Below are 15,411 nucleotides of genomic sequence, written 5' to 3'. Positions count from 1 at the left end.
TTATTACAGCTCATGGATTTCTATCTTTGATACACTTTGTAGAAAGAAAGCACATATAAAGAAATTATCGAGGAACATAATTATAAATACTGCAGAATCCTTCACAGTTTGATTCAGAAAGAAAGCTCTTGCATACAGATCACTGTCATCTAATGACAAAGTATTCTGCAGGGGATGCTACCCAATAGTACAATGTCACAGTGAGGGCATGGCATTGGAGCAGAATCATAGAATCACAGGTTGGAAGGGACCTTAAGGGTCATCTAGTTCAAATTCCTACTCCACTCTTCCCCCCTGCCATGTGCAAGGACACTTTCCACTAGACCAGCTTGCTCAAGGCCCTAACCTGGCCTTGAATGCTTAGAGGGAAGTGTCATCCAAAGCCTCCCTGGGCAACTAGTTCCAGTGTCTCACCACTCCACTGTAAAGAATTTCTTTCTAATATCTATGTCTGTATCTACCTTCTTCCAACTTCAACCCATTCCCCCCAGTCCTATCACTACAAGCACGAATATAAAGTCTCTCCCCAGCTTTCTTGTAGGTCCCCTTCAGGCACTGGAAGACTTCTATAAGGTCTCCCCAGCGTCTTCTCTTCTCCAAGCTGAACAGACCCAACTCCCTCAGACTGTCCTATTAGGAGAGGTGTTCCAGTGCTCTGATCATATTTGTTCCCCTCCTCTGGACACTTTCCAACAGTCTGATGTCCTTCCTATGCTGGGACACCCTGAACTGAATGCAGTACTCAATATGGGGTCTTACAAGAGCAGGGTACAGGGACAGAATTCTCTCCCTCCTCCTGCTGGTCACAGTTCTTTTAATGAAGCCTAGGATACGGTCAGCTTTCTGGGATGCAAGTGCACATATGGTTGCATCTACATACTGTGGTGACTAGCCATAGCTTCCCTGAGGAGGAAAAAGAAGGGGAAATAGACTACAGATCTATACAACTGTAGAGCAATTAAACAACCAGAAATCACTCCTAGCACTCTGAGACCACAGGAGGGCAAGCCGGGTCCATGGTATACAACATTCCAGTCTACCTCCAAAGTTATTTACTAGGGACAAGGTTCTCAGACACACTGGGATTTTTATGGCTCCTGCACAGCAACCCCAGAAGCAGTAATACTGATTCCTTGCTCCCTATGGGAATGAGAGCAGGAGTGAAAGCTTGTACTGCTTTGCTGAATTTTTACTGGTTTGTGACTCTGACTCAGCCAGATGTAGTTAACACATGAAAAAAAAGAGCCAAAGATGGTGTTTAGTGCTGGCACCACACTTTATTCAGGCTTGAAAACAAAAAAGAAAGGCAATAAGAGACATCTGTCTCTAATTAAGGCATAAAACAAATGGAGGAAAGCAGAATAAACGTGTCCAGTCACTAAGGAATGATTTTATCTTCCTGCAGCTACCTCACATCCACAAATTTGCAAGTAATAAGGTTTTCATTCAGTTTGATTATTCTGTCATATAAAAATGGTTTAACATTTTCATAAACAAAAATGTACTATCCTTTAGGATGTATTTAATGAATTATTTTGGGTTTGTCATCCAGTTTCTTATACTGTTTTTTTTTTTCCCTTTAAACCCTATATTTATAAACCTTAGGTTCATAAAACATGAACCTAACTTCATGTGAAGTTAGAAGTTCCCAGTCTTTTTTTTCCTCTCACAATCTGACTTCCACTTCCCAGATGACAAACTGTCTTCCATTTGCAAACCTGGCCTTGACCCCAAGGTTTTGAATATATACATTTTACATCTCTAAATGCAGCATGCTGCACCAAAATGTCCATGGTGCTGTTAGTTATGTAAAGGAAAGGAGCAGGGACCTTATTTCAATTGAACAGAAAAGGCAATGTCAGTCACCACAAGAATTAATTTCTATTTCCTTCCTACTTTGTAATTTAGAAATGGCTGCAGGTATGCAAAGTCCTTGTCATCTTGCAGCATTTCTACCAGCAAAAGACACAGGATTCAGAAGCTGGGCATGCTTTCAATATACTAGAAACCTTGGAATTGGTGCTACTGGACGTTATCTTCTCTGAATGGTGCTGAACTGTGACTCAGTTTCTCCATCTGCAAGATCCAGTCTGACAGAATCATGCTTGGTTCTGCTTTGCTCTGCATGAGTCCCTGCACAGGGATGAACACCTTCCTTTGTGTGCCTTAGATTCAGTTTTAAACTCTTGGCCCTTCTAGCCCCAGAAAAGCAAATATTTAACGGCTTATGAGAAGAAGCTGTAAAGTAATTAACATGTGCAAAGGTACTGAGCATTCTTTGTGAGCAGGATAAGGAGAAGATATTTGTCCCCAGCCTGCACTGTGGTTGTTCACAGTTCAGCAGCAGTGTGACAGCTGGGTCATGCAGCTGTCAGGCTGCCAGCTCTCGCCTGCAAATGCTTCCTAGCCCAGGGCATGGCTGAACAGCAGGACTCATGCTGGGGCTAGCCCAGGTGCTGTGATCCACAGCTTCCACTCAGGGCTAAAGGAGCCCTCTTGCTGGGCAAAAGGAGCATCTCTGCTACTCTGCCCCATGAAGACCTATTTCTTCCCCTCTGATGAGAAAGCCTGTCAGTGTCTGTGCAGCCCCCCGAGGGTATTTGTAGTTTGGCATTTTATTGATTTAAAAGGCTCACATATCCCCTCTGTGCCAGAGAGATGTTACTTCCCACCCTCAGGCTCCTTCCCACTGCATGCTGAAATCTGAGTGAGGCAGAAGTTCCTTACAGTATAAGTGATGAGACACTGGAACAGGTTGTTCAGGGAGGTTGTGGATGCCCCTTCCCTGGAAACGTTCAGGGCCAGGCTGGACAGGGACTATGAGCAGCATGGTCTAATGGAAGCTGTTCCTGCCCATGAGGGGGGATTTGAACCAGATGATCCTTAAGGCCTCTTCCAATCCAAACCATTCCATGATTCTATGATTCTGTGTCATGGCCCCTGTGCCCTCCTCATGTCCTTGTGCTGATCCCAGCACTGAGGGTCTTTTTTGCTTCTCTGTTCTCCCTGCTGATTAGAATAACACAGAGAAAACAAGGATTTAGGATAAGAGCCAGCCAGAGCTGCTCCTGAGGGACAGCAAACAGCCCAGTCTCACCTGGAAGTGAGTCACTGGTGTGGCAGCACTGCCTGTCTTTAACTAAAACCTCTGTGAGCAGCTGGTTAAGACATTTGGCTGTCTGAAGAAGCATGTAACAATTTTGGAACTTACATTTGTAAGTAATTTTGGAACTTAACATTTATTTCAGCATTTCTTCAGCCTTTCCTATATGTCCTCAGGTGTGTTCCTTAATACACAACGTCCCAATCACTCAAGATTAGATGCTTGGTGTTTGCCATATTGATTTGATAGTTTGCAGACTGACTCCAAGCAGATTAAATGCACACTGTATATTACTCTTTTTTTTTCCCTTGATAAAAGGAAAAAGAGAATCTTAATAATCTGTAGGATCTTAAAGAAACAGTAACATCTAGCAGTAGCAGTAGTATCTAGTGGCTAGACCATTAAGCCCCATGCCAAGAGACCTGAGCTCCTTTTTTACTGGACATCCTTGGCATATCACAACATTTTTTTGAGCTGTGTTTCTAAACTGAGACTTAAGTGCTCTAGAAATTAAAAAAGCTAAACAAACCTTCTTTCCTCACTAATGCAGACACCTTGTAAAGTCAGACTCTTGTTTCTACTCATGCAGGAGATTTATCCACTAATCACTGATGATATAAAAGACAGTGCTTATTCCAATTAGTTCTTCAACTAGCTCTATTTGCCTCTTCAATTTGACTGTAATCTTCACCTCTTACTTTTAATTTGTCAGTGAGAACACATGAGCACGCAGAAGATGTTAATTTGGGCAGTTCTGCTGGTGTAACTTTTCTTTCCACTTCACATTTTCTTTTCCTTTCCCACTCCTTTCTGGATGACTCATATATCCTGGGAATCTGAAAACACAGATTTTATTCTCACTTGTTCCAGTACCTTCTGAGTGACCATATTTAATAGTGGAGGTGCACAGAGGTGATGCACCAAGGTTTTGAAATGGACATGCCATTTACTCTCCTAAGAGAATGACAGAATCATATAATTATTTCATTTGGAAGACATCTCCAAGGTCATCTAGTTCAATCCTTGACCTCACAGCACTATGGCCATAAACCACGTCCTGAAGCACCATGTCCACACATTTATTGAACACCTCCAGGCATGGTGACTCCACCACCTCCCTGAGCAGCCTGTTACAATGCCTGACCACTCTTTTCCTAATATCCAGTCTAAACTGAGTGCATGCCAAGTGTTTGATCTAGGCCAGTTCTAATACAGTCAGTATTTCCACTTCCTTTCAGCACAAGAGGAACATTGGTGCAGAGCAACATATATCATGACGTGGTTTAATGGCCATGGTAATCTTAGGTTGACAGTTGGACTTGATGATCTTAGAGGATTTTTCCAACTAAACCAATTCTGATTATACATATATAGATAGACATAGACATATATTTCCTAACAGGCATACCTTGCTTGGAGGGAAAAGAAGTCGACTGGCATGGCTCTGAGACATGCCATGCACTCAAGTAACAGGCTTAGCCCTTATCAGCATAAATATAGGTGGATGTCTGAGCTTGGACATTTTCCTATAGCATGTAGAAGACATGACATTTAATGCAGGCATTGGACTAAGTTGTCCAGGAAGGTGATGGAGTCACTGTCCCTGGAAGTGTTCAAGAAATGTGTGGACGTGGCACTTTGGGACATGGTTTAACGGCCATGGTGGTGTGAGGTCAAGGATTGGATCCTAGAGGCATTTTCCAACCAAAACGCTTCTATGATTCTATGTCTAAATACTGAGAATGACTTGATGGTTGTAAATCATAATGATACAAATGGATTGAAACATAAAATACAGTTCATTGGTGAATTAATTACCCTTTGGATCTATGCAGTCAATTTTCCTTCAGTTAGGTATTGTCCTGATTTCTGTTTGTGGTGTAAAAAATACATAAACCCCTTTTTAAATGGGAAAGAGCCCAACTGTGAATATTCATGATCACTCTTTTGCCCAGTACAACTTCAATGGAATGCCATAGTGGCTTTATTTTCTCTAAACCTGCCAACTGCCATCAATCCATTTCAGGTCAGCTGCTTTGCAGGTAGGTCTCTTGTTCTGCAAAGCTATGCAACTGAGGAAACTGACTGTGTGTTCCAAACAGCTAGGGAAGATACATACCCAAATTTATTTTTAAATCAAGCATGAGTGCTTAATTCAGTGACACAATTTTGATCTGTGAAAGGAGACACCTGAAAAATAGAACTCACACAGCTATCCTGCTATCATTCCCATAATATGGGCTTGGACGAAGGGATGGTTTAATGGCTGTGGTGGTCTTAGGTTCAAGTTTGCACTCAGGGATCTTAGAGGTCTCTTCCAACTAAAAAAAAAATAATCTATGATTCTAATGCCTTGGTAAGTGAAATATTTTATCAGGTGTAAAGTTATAGGTGTGCTATTGCTTCACAATTTTATGGTTTGTTTTTCTAAGTGGAACAGAAAAGGTTAAAGTTTTAGCAACTGACAAGTAGTTAATGGTTTATCCATTGGAAAGTTATGAATGTGTAATATCATTTTATGGCAGAGCAGACAGTCTGGACCACAACATGTCTTCATTTCACTGGGAGAGAACACTGGTTGGAATTACCTGTTGTGTAGTGACTGTGATCCTTTGGGCACTGTGTATTTGGCAGGTTGTCCTTAGGTTTAAAACAGGTAAGAAATATAATTCTACTCTCTTTGAGCTTTGCTTGAGTTCTTCACATTTTTCCCCCTTTTCTTAAGTATTTAAGTGTGGCTTAAATATTATTGCATGCATGCTACAAGCTTCTTGGGTGAAAAACTCTTTCTTCATATGCTGTGTAAAACAGAATGTGATAGCAAGCAATCTCTGCAGTATTTTCTTCATAACATGTTTACATTGTACATGATTCCTCTGATAAAGCTTTGAGAAATGTCTTGAAATGTTCTTATTCTGATAGAAATTGGATTTATTTTTCAAAAGACAAAAAAACCCAAACTCCCTAGCTCATCTAGTAAATTATGTTTTAAAGAGGAAACCTCCAGTTTTCCCTATGTATATATGTTTGCATGCATACAAGCAGAACATGCTGTATAGCACCTGCTGATGTTTTCATAACAACTTGCATTACAGAAGACAGGTGTTGAAATAAAAATTCATTTTGCACATTCTACACCTGAAAATCAGGACATTACACCCTTGTAAGACACTTCTGTGTGCAAACTTGCACCAAACTGGTCAGTGTTTCCTCTCATCAAAATACTCACTATGTTGACATGATACAAAATTATGCCTGGAGACATATTAAACATTCATAGAAAGAATCAGACACTCCTGGCTGCTTGCCCACCAAGGAGTCAGTAAAATGATTTGAGATCAAGAAACTCATGGAAAAAAATATATGGAGATAGGCTACATTTGCTTCAGGACATTTATCAGATGTTTGTAGGTGGGGATTATACCAAACCCAAGTAATAGTACATAAGTAAACAGCAACTATTTAAAGTGCATCAGTAGTAATTTATCTTCAATATTATATATTCAGTGCTTTGTTTGACTTAATGAAACTACACCCGGATGAGATGGGAGTTAATGCTCAGTGAAGCCTGGAGACAACTCTGTGTATGCCTAAGTTGCTGTCTACAACTACCCGAAGGGAGGTTGTAGCCAGGTGGGGGTTGGCCTCTTCTCCCAGGCAACCAGCAATATAACAAGGGGACACAGTCTCAAGTTGTGCCAGGGTAGTTATAGGCTGGATGTTAGGAGGAAGTTCTTCCCAGAGAGAGTGATTGGCATTGGAATGGGCTGCCCAGGGAGGTGGTGGAGTCACTGTCCCTGGAGGTGTTCAAGAAAAGGCTGGCTGAGGCACTTAGTGCCATGGTCTAGTTGACTGGATAGGGCTGGTTGATAGGTTGGACTGGATGATCTTGGAGGTCTCTTCCAACCTGCTTGATTCTATGATTCTAAGATTTACACAACTGCAGACAAATGAGCTGCTGACAACAGGCTTTCAACTGCAGCTACTTCAGTAATGGAGAATAACTCCATGCTTATCTGATGTGTTGCTTGTTGTGTACAGAGGTAGTGCTTCTTCTTTATTCAAACTTTAACCAAACTGCCTTGAGATGCCTTGAAATATTTTTAAAGGCTTTCTCAGTTTGCAGGAAAAGAACAAGGGAATGTTTTGTAGTACTGATAAATGCCTTCCCCCACCACAAATCTATGCAGAAACCAGGTAAATTTTGGACAATACTCCTTCCTTTGGTGTATGCTCTTTCTTGATTCCATATCCTTTAAGGAATGGATTCTGGGCATCTTTAGTTTTGAGCTACTCATGACAGTCTTTCAACACACCAGAACTGCTCTTGCCAGTAGGTAACTATAACCTAGTAGCCCATCTTGGATTTACTACTCAACAGTAGAAACTTCAGTCATTGCATGCAGATTTCTTAAGCTGATTGTGTCTGAATTTTTGTCTCTTGTTTGGATTGTCTAGTTGAGGATGTCCCTGCTGACTGCAGGAGGGTTGACCTAGATGACTTTTGGAGGTCCCTTCCAGCCCAGCCCATTCTATGATTCTGTGATTAGCATCAACTGTTCCCATGATATTTGATTAAAAAAACACCAACAGTTCATGATGACACAGTATTTTGAAGAATCCTTTAGTTTTAGTTGAAAAATATCTATGGTCAAACTCAATGAGATTCTTGATTAATGCCTGCAAAACTTAAAAGCTGAAGACAAATACAAAGATGATGCTTTCTGAATCTTAAAAACAAAACCAGAAGAACCTCATGTTATTTGAAACCAGTGTCACAACTACTGGAGCCTGATGAGTTTTACTGCATGTGGGGTAGAGATGACTGAATTAGTCAACTCAGAAATTTGTATTGATGAAAGTCATAAATTTCCCCTTGCACTTTACAATGGTACATGAGACCTTGAAGAGTAGGTTAAGAAGTTACCAGGAACTCTAAATAGAGTCGCAGCTTTGACTAGCATTAGCAGATCTCATGAGCATTATGCTGTCACAGAGGGACTCTTTTCAGAAAGGCAAAGGTAGGGCTGGTGCCATTTGCCACCACCTGCTCTTGTTGCTGCACAGGCTGTGTGTCAGCTGTGTCTGCACCTCCAGGGGAAAATGCTGCACCTTTTTTTCCCACAGCTCCAAGCTTTCCTACTTTATTGCTTTCAAATGAATGTCAGACTTGCCTTCCTTTTCACCCTTCCCTCTCCTTTCAGCCTTTTTGCAGCCTGTGACTAACAGTGTCAAATCCAGATTCAAACACTCTAGCCCACCTGCAGAAGCACCACTACCATTGTTACTACCTGAGAGTGCCCCAGCTGCTCCCCTGTCCTGCTTCTCAGCAGACAGCTCAGGGTCGGTGCACTTGTAGGTCAGTACTGCTTCCTCCATGGTTTCTCATAGAATTATAAAATCATAGAACTCTTGAGTCTGGAAGAGACCTTTGAAATCCAGTCCCTGGCTTGATCTCACAATCCCACCACTACTGCTAAGCCACTAAACCATGTCCCTAAGCACCACATCCATGTGTCATTTAAATACTTCCAGAGAAGGTGACTCCAACACTGCTCTGGGCAACCTGTTCCAGTGCTTCACAACCCTGAAGAAATTTTTCCTAATATCCAGTTGGAACAGCCCCTGGCACAACTTGAGGCTGTTTCCTCATGTTGGTATCCTCTGAGAGAGGTTATTGTGTCATGACCTCTGCCTGGCTGCTTCAGGCATGCATTCACCAAGCAAGACAGAGGTTTTGAGCTGTGCTGCAGACTCCCTAATATTTTTTGGGTTCCCAGGCTCCCAACTGACTATGAGTGGCTGAGTCTCAGTGTCACTCTTCTACAACATGGCCCCATGTATCACACATGTGAGCCTGGCAGATGAGCCAGTGCTGCTGGGCTATGTGGCAACTGCTGCCCCAACAGGCACCCAGGTTCCCCAGATACAGCTGTTGTCCACAACTGCTTATCTTGAGCCACCCTGACCTCAACTGCTGGAGCATTTTCCCTTTAATTTCTGTAAGATTCCAAATGGAGAGACAATATGTTTTGAGAGGCAAATGGCTAGTGGAGATATTACCCAGTGACACATAGATGTTATTCCACTGTCATCATAGACATCTGGCTGTAATGCAGCCGACACAGCCTGAAGCACAACCGCTAATAGCAACAACATGAGCAAAAGCTGAGTGATGCTTGCCAAGAAGAGAATTACCCTTGCCACGTGGCACATCCCTTATCCTTTGCAATATTCTTCCAGTTATATGAATCACATTAGAGAGTCTGAAGTTAAGCAAGGTTTTTAGGCCAGTAACAGCATTAGAAATGCACAACAACACACAAGCTCCTGACAACACCATTTGCTTTTGAATTTTCTGTCTTTATTTGTCAGCATCTCAAACCAGACAGATGCTAAAATGCCAGATCACATGGCACTCCTCAGGTACAAGCTGTGCCTCCAGACATAAAGCTCTTGACGCTCCAATGAAATGATATTAACTTATCCATTGTTGCCATTATATGGCCTATCCCTAGAATGTTCACCTCTCCACTCAGAGCTTCTACTTCTAAATTTCTTTGTTCTGAATATTTTTATGCCTGAGCTAGAAATCTAGCTCAAATGGCTACACCTGGTTGGTTCTATGATTCTTCCACTTGTGACTATCCACATTACCATTTTTATGTCTGAGCTAGGAATCTAGTTCAAATGGCTACACCTGGTTGATTCTATGATTCTTCCACTTGTGACTATCCACATTACCATTCCAGGTGCCTCAGCACTGGGAATCTGTGGTCCTCTTCCCTCCTTGCTTCTGTGAAATCCCGAAGAAGCAATTTGGTCTTTTTAACAGATTCAGCAGCTTGACCTTTTGGCAGTCTGGAGGTCCACAACTTCACTCCTGTTCATCCTGCAGCTGCACAAAACTGGTCCCACCTACATTTCTGTGGGAATGAAAACTCATGTTTGAAAGATTTGGCCCCACATTGGCTTTAGAGGCAAGGAGAGGCCAGTGATGAAGGATGTGGGTGAGACTGTGGGTCACACATACTTTTTGGTTGAAGTTTCAAATAAATCATAGACTCACAGAATCATTAAGGTTGGAAAAGATCTCTAAGATCATCAAGTCCAACCTTCTGCCCAACACCTCCATGACCACTAGACCATGTCCTGAGGTGCTGCATCTACTCATTTTTGTAAACACCTCCAGGGATGGTGAATTATGTTTGTTTCTTTTCTTCTCTCCATCAGATAGATGTGCTTTTACATATGTGCTAATGAATGTATTTGTAACTTGATTCTTTATTTATACAGACACTGCAGACTCTGTGATACCTCCATGCTTCTGCCTCAATGGTGGCATCTATCAGGATGGAGCCTGTGTGTGCCCAGACAAGTGGGTGGGATCCTGTTGTGAAATAGGTCAGTACAAGCTATAGCTGCTATAGTTTCTGGGAACCCCTCTGCCATGAGAGGCCTCTGATCTTCCCTCCTCATCCCTCCACACTGTGACCTGCTCAGCAGGGTCAGATTCACAGATGACGTGGCTCTTCTTGCTAAATGAGGCCAAATCTTTCATTCACTTCTGCTGCTCTATCTGGGGAAGATATTACAGGCTCCAGTTGCCTGTGGCCTATTTCTAGCCAATTTGGCCTTTGTTGGAATTCCTCTGCTTGAAGATCACAGTGACCTAGAAATATGATTCAAATCTCAGTGTTCAGCATTGCTGTGTCTGAATCTCCTAGTGTTTAAGGGACACAATCCAGCTTGTCACTCTGCAAGGCAATGCTTGTCCACAGGTTCTGCTGCCACTGATCTTGTGTAAGTCAAATTCCTCCAGGTGGCATAGCAATGGCCTAGCTGTCTCTTCTGCCACAGCACGGCATCACTGTGATGCTGAAACTCCAGCTGATGCTGGGGGCTGATGCTGGGACGGTGTTTGGTCATTGAGATACAGTTTCCCCCAAGGCAGGAGGATGCCTTGCTCATGCTTTCCAAGCCTACCCACATTGTGGCCAGTGTAATGCAGGGATATCACAGGATCACAGGATGTTACAGGTTAGAAGGGACCCCCAGAGACCATCGAGTACAACCCTGCCCACAGAACAGGACCAGAGAACCTAGCACAGGTCACACAGGAAAGCATCCAGACGGGTCTTAAAAGTCTTCAGAGAAGGAGACTCCACAACTTCTCTGGAGAACCTGTTCCAGTGCTCTGTAAGCCTTACAGTAAAGAAGTAGAAGTCCTTCCTCATGTTGAAGTGGAAGTTCCTGTGCCATAGTTTATGCTCATTGTCCCTTGTCACAGGGTGCAACTGAGAAGATCCTGTCCTCTCCCTCCTGACACCTAGTCCTCATATATTTATGAGCATTGATTAGATCCTCTCTAAGTCTTCTCTTCACCAGATCAAAAAAGCCCCAGGTCCTTCAGCCCCTCCTCACAGAGCAGTGCTCCAGCCCCTTAACCATCTTCATAGCTCTCCACTGGGAAAAAAATTACACAATTTTGAGAAGGACTTAGGATAGAATTTAAAAACCACTTACATTTTCCTTCCCTCCAACACTGGTAATGGAAGAAATGCACTTTTCTTCACATTAAACAACAGAGTTCTCCCTTTGGAGTAGCTCTACTTAATTTTAGTCTTCCTGTGTTTGGTATTGTCATCACATGTCAGCTGCAGCTTTGTCAAATGAACTCACAGGTTTGTTCAGTAGGATGTTGAAAGATCTGCAGCTTATCCAGGAAAATATTTTTGGTGAAGACTGCTAGGCAGGTGGAAACTTCAGGTGTCCCATGTGATTTCCTTTATGACAGGATGGGTAGTACACCCAACAGACAATGACAGATTTGATGAGTTCCTATGTGGCTTGCCCCAGGTGATCCCCCTTCGGCAGGGAGGTTGGACTAGATGATCTCCATAGGTCCCTTCCAACCCCTACCATTCTGTGCTTCTGTGGCATATAGGATGGACTACTTTCATAAACCAATTACTTTTGCTCCAGTGATGATGTGAAAATTCCACTTGGCTCATATTTCATCCCTTTTGTACATGAAGTCATGGTTACTTCCCTTCACAGGTCACAAAAAAGAGCCTGGTTTTCTTCCTATTTGTGGTTTGTTTAAATGCTGGAGCAATTCTACTGGAGTCAGAACATTTGCAACAGTTTGAGGTTTGCACCAGTGGGGCAAAAAGCATTTCAGTGGGGCAAAAAGAATTTCAGACTCTCTTTTATAAGTCCCAAACCAAGTAACAGAGATATGTATATAAACCAGCCCAAAACACTTTCAGATCAAGGCCAAAATAACTAGAAAGATGAAAAATGCTTTTTGAATAGGTACTAATGTATGAATGCATGCTATGCAAGTTATTCCTGGCTTTCATCTGTTGGAAGGAAGGTAGGATCACCACAAAAGTATTAAGAGCTGTGAGTGTAGACAGGATCCTTTCAAGACTGCTAAAAGACCTGGCCAGTGTCACTTTGGGCCTGCTATCTGTCCCTTGTGGTGTTCAAGGGAGGGCACAGAGAACTGTAAAAAGATGACCATTAGCCCACCTTCAAGAAAGGCAAGAAGGAGAACTGAGGGAACCATAAGCCAATTAAGCCTACTTCAGGTTCTAGAAGTGTTGCAGAACATGTCCTTGTGGGGTCCATTTCCATGCATGTGAAAGACAAGAAGATAATCTGGAACAGCATGTCTGGCTATTCTGACTGCTCTCTGTATGAAACAGCTGACTATGTAGTCAACAGAGGAACAGCAGAAATAGTACACCTTGCCTTTAGAGACTGACACATCTCCCTCAGCATTCTTGTTTGGCAGGTGAAGATGAACAGGTTGAGTGAGTGAACCACCTTCCAGGTTAAAATTTAACACCCAAGGTCAAAGGGTAGTGGTTGGTGACTTGATTGAAATATTCAGGAAGCAGAGAGACCTCCTAATCAATACTAGGGCCAGTATCATTTAGCCTCTTGAGCTGAATCAAAGAGCTGAATGATGACACATCATGCCTTCTCGGTAAATCTGCAGGTGGGTGTGGAGCAGAGGTCATATTGACACAGTTAACAACTGGGTTTAAATGCAGAAGAACCTCAGAAACGAGGCTTGTGCCAACAGAAATCTCCTAATGTCTAACATGGACAAGTTCTTACTCTTCATGCCAGGGACATTGCTACAGATCAGGAACTTGGTGGCTGAGAGCAGCCCTGCTGGAAAGTACCTGAGAGTGACAGTGGACATGAAGTGGAGCCAGCAGAAAACAAGGCAAACATTATTACTCTCCCCTTCCTGGCACTGGTGAAGCACCACCAGGAAATCTGAGCTTAGTTTTGCCTCCTGCACTCCAAGCTGAAAAGCCTTGGAAAAGCTGGAGAGGGTCCCACAGGATGCAGCAAGGTTGGTAAGGGCCCTAGAGCAGGTGGCCTGCAGGGAGCAAGAGATGGGCTTGTTCAGTCTGGTGTAGAGAAGGCTGAGGACAGAGCAAAGAGCAGCCTCCAGGTAACTGAGTGAGAGTTTGCAAGGACCATCAAATCCAAATTCCTCTTGGAACCACTGAAACATAAAGTAAGGGCAGCAGTCATGAACTGAAGTTTGAGAGACTGAAATTGAGTGTGAAGAGAAATGTTTTGGTTGAACATTTAGCATGCTTCTGGAACACATTTGCTGCTGGAACACATTTGCTATTGAAGCTGTGGTGCTCTCTTTGCCCAAGATGCCCTTCGTGTGTTCCTGCCATCTCACATTTTTCAGATACCTCATCTTGCTAATAACCTCTAGCAAGTAAAGTTCAGACCTAATCTTTGCAGACTCATGTGTTCTTATTTGTTCATAACCACTTCCTGGGCTGCATCAAGAGAAGTGTGGTCAGCAGGTTGAGGGAAGTGATCGTGCCCCTCTACACCACTCTGGTGAGACCCCACCTGGAGCACTGCATGCAGTTCTGGAGCCCCTATTACAAGGAAGATATGGACAGAACATGTCCAGAGAAAGGGCCACAAAGAGGATCAGAGGGCTGGAGCTCCTTTCCTATGAATATAGGATAAAAGAGTTGGGGTTGTCCAGTCTGGAGAAGAGAAGGCTCCAAGGACACCTTTTTGTGGCCTTCCAGTATCTGAAGGAAGCCTACAAGAAAGCTGGTGAGGGATTTTGTAGGGTGTTGGGTAGTGATAGCACTAGGGGGAATGAATCCAAACCAGAGGAGGGTAGATTTGGATTAGATGTTCAGAAGAAGTTCTTCACCATAAGGGTGGTAAGACACTGTAACAGATTTCCCAGGAAGGTGGTGGAAGTCCCATTCCTGGGAGGTTTTAAGGCCAGGCTCGATGGGGCTCTGAGCAACATGATCTAGTAGAAAGTGCCCCTGACCACGGCAGGGGGATTGGAACTAGACAGTCCTTGAGGTCACTGAACCCTCACAATTCTGTGATTCTGTGATCTCTATAGTAGGAAAAGTATAATCATATCATGGGAAGCTGAGAGGCTATAGAAAAGAACAGTTACAGAAAATCACTTGTCTTGGCAAGGAAGCCCATGTCAGAAACAGAGCACACTTGAGGGCTCCTGCACCCCCCTCAGGAGTATTTTTCTTTGACTCAGTCCTATTAATGAGACACAGTCAGCTGAAATGTGGTTCAGATTAGCAAGACAGCAAACTCAGGACGTTGCAAGTCCTAAGACAAAGCAAAAATGTTCTGTCTGTGTGCTGTGTGCTGCAGTATTTTCCTTAAGTGTTTGTAGCACAGCAAGGTAAATCTGTGTTAACAGCAACATGGTATGACATGAGAATTGTAGAATCATAGAATGCATTGGGTTGGAAAGTATCCTCAAAGGTCATCTTCTCCAACCCTGCTGCAGTAAGCAGGGACATCTCCAATTAGATCAGGCTGCCCAGGACCCCATTGAGCTTAACTTTGAATGTCTGCAGGGGTTAGGCTTCTACCACCACATCTCTGGGCAATCTATTCCAGTATTTTACTACACTCACTGTGAAGAACTTCACCCAAGTGCTCAGACTAAATCTACCCTGCTCTAGTTTAAAACCACTGCCCCTATCTGTGCTGAGTCAAGCCACAGGTCACTGAGCTCATCATCCTGCCTTCAGACATACCCAGTGCCAGATGCTTAGACAAGATGTGGGGTTTAAGGTGGCCACCCTGTTCTGTTCCAGCATGCAGTAGGGCAGTGGCAACCTGTGCCAGAAGACACATCCAACCTATCATGGCTCAGCCACTAAAGGACCATCTCTTATTAATTATCCAAACCTCATATGGAGCAACCATATATTCACCCCACTTCCACTGTACCCTGTGGCATGAGGTTACCAAATCTG

General features: G+C 43.2%; 1 protein-coding gene across 1 annotated transcript in view; it reads left to right on the top strand.

The window, feature by feature from the left end:
• The first annotated feature begins 5,650 nt into the window (after window positions 1-5,650).
• Window positions 5,651-15,411, top strand: part of ADGRG7 (adhesion G protein-coupled receptor G7) — a 35,111-nt gene continuing 25,350 nt past the window's right edge. Inside the window, exons 1-2 of the mRNA XM_064143985.1 lie at window positions 5,651-5,759; window positions 10,400-10,507. Coding sequence (XP_064000055.1) covers window positions 5,651-5,759; window positions 10,400-10,507 — 217 coding nt within the window. The remainder of the gene's footprint in view (window positions 5,760-10,399; window positions 10,508-15,411) is intronic.

This window comes from Pogoniulus pusillus, chromosome 5, assembly GCF_015220805.1.
Source record: "Pogoniulus pusillus isolate bPogPus1 chromosome 5, bPogPus1.pri, whole genome shotgun sequence".
NCBI classification, from domain to species: domain Eukaryota; kingdom Metazoa; phylum Chordata; class Aves; order Piciformes; family Lybiidae; genus Pogoniulus; species Pogoniulus pusillus.
This window is presented reverse-complemented; position numbering and strand designations above follow the sequence as displayed.